This window comes from Mus caroli, unplaced genomic scaffold (genome assembly GCF_978045245.1).
Source record: "Mus caroli unplaced genomic scaffold, Mus_caroli_1 scaffold_8, whole genome shotgun sequence".
Classification (NCBI taxonomy): domain Eukaryota; kingdom Metazoa; phylum Chordata; class Mammalia; order Rodentia; family Muridae; genus Mus; species Mus caroli.
In genome coordinates this window covers 56,627,807-56,633,994 of record NW_028227263.1, presented here as the reverse complement: position 1 = coordinate 56,633,994, position 6,188 = coordinate 56,627,807, and the positions used below count along the sequence as shown (strand labels likewise).

Here is a 6,188-nt window from a genome sequence, read left to right as displayed (position 1 = left end):
AAGGGTCATTCTCCCTTGGGGATGCGCCCATGGTCCAATGGGTAGTCCCACGTCCAAGCACATATGGGCAGCATTAATTGGACTCGAGGGGTTTTTAATTATTAACAAAAACAAAAGAATACATAAGGTTGAGAGGGATGTACTAGAGGGAATTGGAGAATGGTAGTGACAGATGGACCTATCGAAATACATTGTATAAATACATGAAACTCTCAAAGAATAAATAAACACTCATTTTAAAAGTTGGGGAGAAAAAAGTTGGTAAGGAGATAAAATATAAATCACCATCCATAGCGAGCGTTTAGAAAATATTTATTATAATGTATTCATTATAGATGGGAAAATATGAAGTTTCTAAAAGCTGGGTCGGCACCCCCTCAGCATCCAGCGATAAGTTTGGTCCCATTCGCAATGGGTTGAGGCTATAGCAATGAGGTTGAGGCTAAGATTTATTCCAACGCCTTCGTTCAGGGAATACGCAAGGGTGAGAGGAAGGCGGGACACGCAGGAAATAATTACTCGACATGAATTCAAGAAAGGATTAGAAAGTACTCAATCTTTTTTTCCTCTGAGGTACAAATATACACACGCTAAATATTCAACTACTCCAAATAAATGTTCCTCCGGAAATATAGGTTCAAACGTTGTGTTCTACACGAGCAATCGTGAGCCCTGCAGGAACTTATTCATGGGCCACAAGTTGCTCTCGCCGGTGTTGGAGGTGCGCCTCTGGCACTGCCTGCAGCGCCGATACTTCTCACACTGATCCAAGAGAAACAGCTTGTCCGAAGCCCTGGGGAAAGGAAAGCAAAGGCTGAAGTCACCAGATCTTCCCCTAATCCCTCGAGGCAGAGAGAAGAAAGATGATACCTGATTTTTGCTGTCAAGGCTCTTACAGTCCACCTGAAGCTTCACCCTGCCACCTGCTGCTTACCCCATGTTCTGGTGTCTGCTGTCTCCTCCTTTCCACTAAATCAAAGGCTGTGTGCCAGTATCTTCCCAACAATTTAACCCTTTCTTAAGTCCTACCCTAACACTGAACACATAAAGTCCAAGGTTATCTTAGATGGTGACCCGAGATGGCCCTAAAGTCTGGGTGTTTTGCCGTATTTGCCAGTGCTTCATCTCGCTCCCTGGGGACCTTGTTTGAAAAGGGGATGACACCATTACACTGCTGGTAAACCAGCAATAAACGGTAAGACCCAGCACCTGCAGAAAACTAAGGAATAGACTTGTAAAGACATATCCTAGGAGGCCAGAGCTTCTGAAGAGTTAAGCACAAGAGGGAAAGTAGAGACAAACGAACAAACAAACAAACAGGACGTGGAAAGTGAGGCCAGGAGTGACCAGTTTTCCACTTTGAAAAGTCTTGGACATCTGGGTTCTTTCCAGCTTCTGGCTATTATAAATAAGGCTGCTATGAACATAGTGGAGCATGTGTTCTTATTACCAGTTGGGAACAACAATATGAACTAACCAGTACCCCCAGAGCTTGTGTCTCTAGCTGCATATGTAGCAAAAGATGTCCTAGTTGGCCATCACTGGGAAGAGAGGCCCCTTGGTATTGCAAACTTTATATGCCCCAGTACAGGGGAATGCCAGGGCCAAGAAGCGGGGGTGGGTGGGTAGGGGAGCAGGGCGGGGGGAGGGTATAGGGAACTTTCGGGATAGCATTTGAAATTTGAAATGTATATAAAAAAAATATCTAATAAAAAGAAAAGAAAAGAAAAGTCTTGGTTTTGCAAGTCAGTCCCAAGTATGCTCTCATGACCCACCAACATTTCTGCAAGGACAGATTTCTATAAAAATCACAAGGCTGGGTCATTATGCCAACCCCTGGTTGCCAGCAAGGAGTTGGATCCCAACTATGAGGGTTAGAGGAAGACTATCAAAAGATATTCGCCATACAAGAAGGAAGACCGGAGTCTGACCCTCAGAACGCATGTTCCAGCCAGCCCAGCCAAACTGATGCGCTTCCGACCAGACAGAGCCCTTGTCCCCAAAAAGCCAGTGAATGGTCCCATTTAAGGTTGTCCCCTGGCCTCCACAGACAGTGTACACAAAGCATTGCACAAATGCATGCCCAACCAAAGCAGGGAAGACCAGAAACGGGACAGAGTTGGCATCCGCTGACTGGATAAACATTCATCTTGCTTTTGGTTTTGCTTGATTTCCTTTTTACATGAACTCTTCCTTCTTTCTACCTGCTGCCTGCTTGAGTCGCCGCCCACCACAGCCTGGCCTGGGTAGCAAATTAGCACTTCTGCTGTGCTATGCTCCCGGAGCACATTGGCTAGCTGGAGCCCACAATGATCTCCTGTACTCCCTTATCTGTTACCATCATGTTGGCCAAGGATTCTTTCTAAATCCAAACAAAATGGTGCTGACATCAGCCTCCCTGCATCTCACTGCTTTCCCACAAGACTGAAACAATAAATAGCTTGAACTCTCCAACTGCCACACTCTCCCTCTTCTCCGGATCAGACAGCCGCCATTCTCCTGAGCACCTGATCATCACGCTAACCCTTTATACTTTCTTTGTTACAAAGGAGCTTCCACCACTAGGAACAGCATGGGAAGTTCCTTCCAAGAAACTCTTTAAAACATGAGTGGCAGATGAAGAGCCACAATTAAAGAAAGAAAGAAAGAAAGAAGAGAGAGAGAGAGAGAGAGAGAGAGGGAGGGAGGGAGGGAGGGAGGAAGGGAAGGGAAGGGAAGGGAAGGGAAGGGAAGGGAAGGGAAGGGAAGGGAAGGGAAGGGAAGGGAAGGGAAGGGAAGGGAAGGGAAGGGAAGGGAAGGGAAGGGAAGGGAAGGGAAGGGAAGGGAAGGGAAGGGAAGGGAAGGGAAGGGAAGGGAAGGGAAGGGAAGGGAAGGGAAGGGAAGGGAAGGGAAGGGAAGGGAAGGGAAGGGAAGGGAAGGGAAGGGAAGGGAAGGGAAGGGAAGGGAAGGGAAGGGAAGGGAAGGGAAGGGAAGGGAAGGGAAGGGAAGGGAAGGGAAGGGAAGGGAAGGGAAGGGAAGGGAAGGGAAGGGAAGGGAAGGGAAGGGAAGGGAAGGGAAGGGAAGGGAAGGGAAGGGAAGGGAAGGGAAGGGAAGGGAAGGGAAGGGAAGGGAAGGGAAGGGAAGGGAAGGGAAGGGAAGGGAAGGGAAGGGAAGGGAAGGGAAGGGAAGGGAAGGGAAGGGAAGGGAAGGGAAGGGAAGGGAAGGGAAGGGAAGGGAAGGGAAGGGAAGGGAAGGGAAGGGAAGGGAAGGGAAGGGAAGGGAAGGGAAGGGAAGGGAAGGGAAGGGAAGGGAAGGGAAGGGAAGGGAAGGGAAGGGAAGGGAAGGGAAGGGAAGGGAAGGGAAGGGAAGGGAAGGGAAGGGAAGGGAAGGGAAGGGAAGGGAAGGGAAGGGAAGGGAAGGGAAGGGAAGGGAAGGGAAGGGAAGGGAAGGGAAGGGAAGGGAAGGGAAGGGAAGGGAAGGGAAGGGAAGGGAAGGGAAGGGAAGGGAAGGGAAGGGAAGGGAAGGGAAGGGAAGGGAAGGGAAGGGAAGGGAAGGGAAGGGAAGGGAAGGGAAGGGAAGGGAAGGGAAGGGAAGGGAAGGGAAGGGAAGGGAAGGGAAGGGAAGGGAAGAAAGAAAGAAAGAAAGAGAGAGAGAGAGAGAGAGAGAGAGAGAGAAAGAAAGAGAGAGAGAGAGAGATGACTCAGTTGTGAAGAGCACTGGTTGCTCCTCTAAAGGACCTGGATTTGTTCCCAGCACCCATATGATGGCTCATAACCATCTATAACTTCAGGTCCAGATCCCACAGCCTTCTTCTGACCTCGAGGGCAAGGAATTTTATATATAAATCTGTAAAAAATATATATTTAAATACATATAACTTATACGTAAAATTAATAAATCTTTTTTTAAGTTGGAACTGGAGAGATGGCTCAGCAGTTAGAAGTGCTTGCTACTCTTCCAAAGGACGTGAGTTTGGTTCCTAGCACCAAAAGTGGCTCACAGTTGCTTGTACGTCCAATTCCAGAGGAACTGGAGGACTCTTAGTCCTCCTCGGGTACACATAAATACACATAAAACACACACACACATGCACACACGAGTCAAAATTTAAATTTAAAACAGTAGTTGAAATGTTGCTATTTAAACTGTTTCTTATTGTGTTTGATCCTGATAATCTGATATTATAGGTTGGATCTATTTCATTGGATTTTTAACATTTATGAAGTCTATCTTCATTTTATAAAGTCTTACCATAAGTTTCTGAAGAATTTCTATTATTTTCAAAGTATATCTTTCCTTTTTTTTTAATTTTTTACTTCTAAACTCCTGAGCTAGCTTGGTCAGGCAATTATTTACTTTCACAGTTTACAAATTAAAAAAAATATATATGACTAACAGTAGCAGCCTTCTCAAAGTTAATGCTGATTTTTTGAACTGTAAGTACCCAACTAGAGAGAGGCTTAGCTCCCCCGGGTGTGGCTCCTTTTTCCCAACAATCTGTCCTCGACTCTGCTTTTATTTAAAACCTACCCATACAGGCCAGGCATGATGTGGACATCTTAAGTCCAAGCCCCCAGGAGGCAAAGTCAGATGAATCTCTGTGAGTTTGAGGCCAGTCTGGTCTACATAGTCAGTTCCAGTCCAGCTAGGGACACACAGCAATACCCCATCTCCAAGCAAACAATAATAATAAACTCCTTCAGGCGTGGAAGTGTTCAGAGCAGAAACTCACCCTGCTGCAAAGTAGTTTTATCCAAAGAGAATTGAAGCCCTCCACAAAGTGAAGTCACCAAAGCAAAAGCAAAGATCAGGGCATGGTCAGTAAAAACTTAACATGAAACACAGTACTGTCCGTCCAGCCTTTTGCCAATAAAAAACATGTTGAATCAATTGCAGTGGCATTTCTTACTAAGCACATTTGTTCTCTCCCACAAAACTTTGTAGAGGGCCACACTAATCAAATGGAGTGTGCATCTGAACTCTCTGCCGTCCTAGAGTTAGACTCAAATAGGTTCTCATGCTATGGATGGAGACCCCTTTGGGCAATCATATATTAGATCTCTTACAGGTCTCATTCATTCATTCACTCATTCACAACAGTAGCAAATCACAGTTATGAAATAGCAACAAGATAATTTTTTGGTTGAGGGTCATCACAACATAAGGAACTGTACTGAGAACCACTGAGTTTGAGGAAAGTTAACATGAGGCTGACTTACAAGGAAGTTTTCTGCCAGCAAAGACCATGTGGATCCTATTAGGTCTTACCGTTCAAAGGCCTTTTCCTCCACGTCCCGCTGCTTCTTCATGGCCAGGCTCCTGTCCCAGTCCTCTTGCAAGCACTGGTTGAGTCTGTTCACTCGATCCATCTCAGCAGCTCTGTCTGCCATGTGCCTGGAGAGAAAAGAACAGCCTGACTCCATTCACAGTGCTGGGGAGGGCCTGTGCTGACCTTGGGAGCCCTAATTCTTTTATTTTGGATTAGACAGAAAGCATTCTGGTCTTGTTTGTAAGCCTTTGAAACAAGCAGGAGACAGATGTTGTAAAAGAGTAGTGAAACTGCCAACAGGCCAGTCCTAGGACCTTTCATCTTCTGTCCTGGATTAAATTAGCAAGATTCAAGTCCTATTCCAATTAACAATGTCAGCTTCCAAAGCCATTAATGTCCTTTAACTGTCCAAAGACTCATCCCAAATGGGTTTTTCTATACTGTATGCTTCTTCCCAGCCTCTTAGCTGTCATTAATCAGCCTACAAGTAGCTACAGGCATTTGGATCTATTGGGGTCCCCCCCTTTTAAGCAAAGGTCTCTGTGTAGAGTGGTCTTAAACTCTAGATCTTCCTGCCTCAGCCTCCAGAGTGCTGGGATTACAGAAGTGCACTGTCACACTAGGATGTTCCAGTCATTTTATTACCCAAAGTAGAAAGCCATACATGAAAGTGCAGAAGAAAAGAAATAGTAAAGAAGTGGCTTGTAGGTGAGAGAGAAAGGGAAGAGACTATCCAGCATTGAGGGACAAAAAATGGGGGAGATGGGCATGCTTGATGAAGGGCGTGTCTTGAGCAGAGACTGCAGTTCAGTGCCTGGCTCTTGTTTGATGGTATGTGCCACCACTCTCCACACACCTCATCACTCCTGTTGCAAATCATCTCAAGTCTGCTTCAATTATTTACGTGAATCTCTTTTTGCCAAAATGAAACTTTCGCCAT

At 45.9% G+C, this 6,188-nt stretch overlaps 1 protein-coding gene across 1 annotated transcript in view; it reads right to left on the bottom strand.

The window, feature by feature from the left end:
* Positions 1–307: 307 nt before the first annotated feature.
* Positions 308–6,188, bottom strand: part of Ccdc81 (coiled-coil domain containing 81) — a 40,549-nt gene continuing 34,668 nt past the window's right edge. Inside the window, exons 14-15 of the mRNA XM_021167437.2 lie at positions 5,248–5,373; positions 308–793 (exon numbers count right to left, since the gene is read on the bottom strand). Of these exons, the coding sequence (XP_021023096.1) occupies positions 652–793; positions 5,248–5,373 (268 nt within the window). The 3' untranslated portion in view covers positions 308–651. The remainder of the gene's footprint in view (positions 794–5,247; positions 5,374–6,188) is intronic.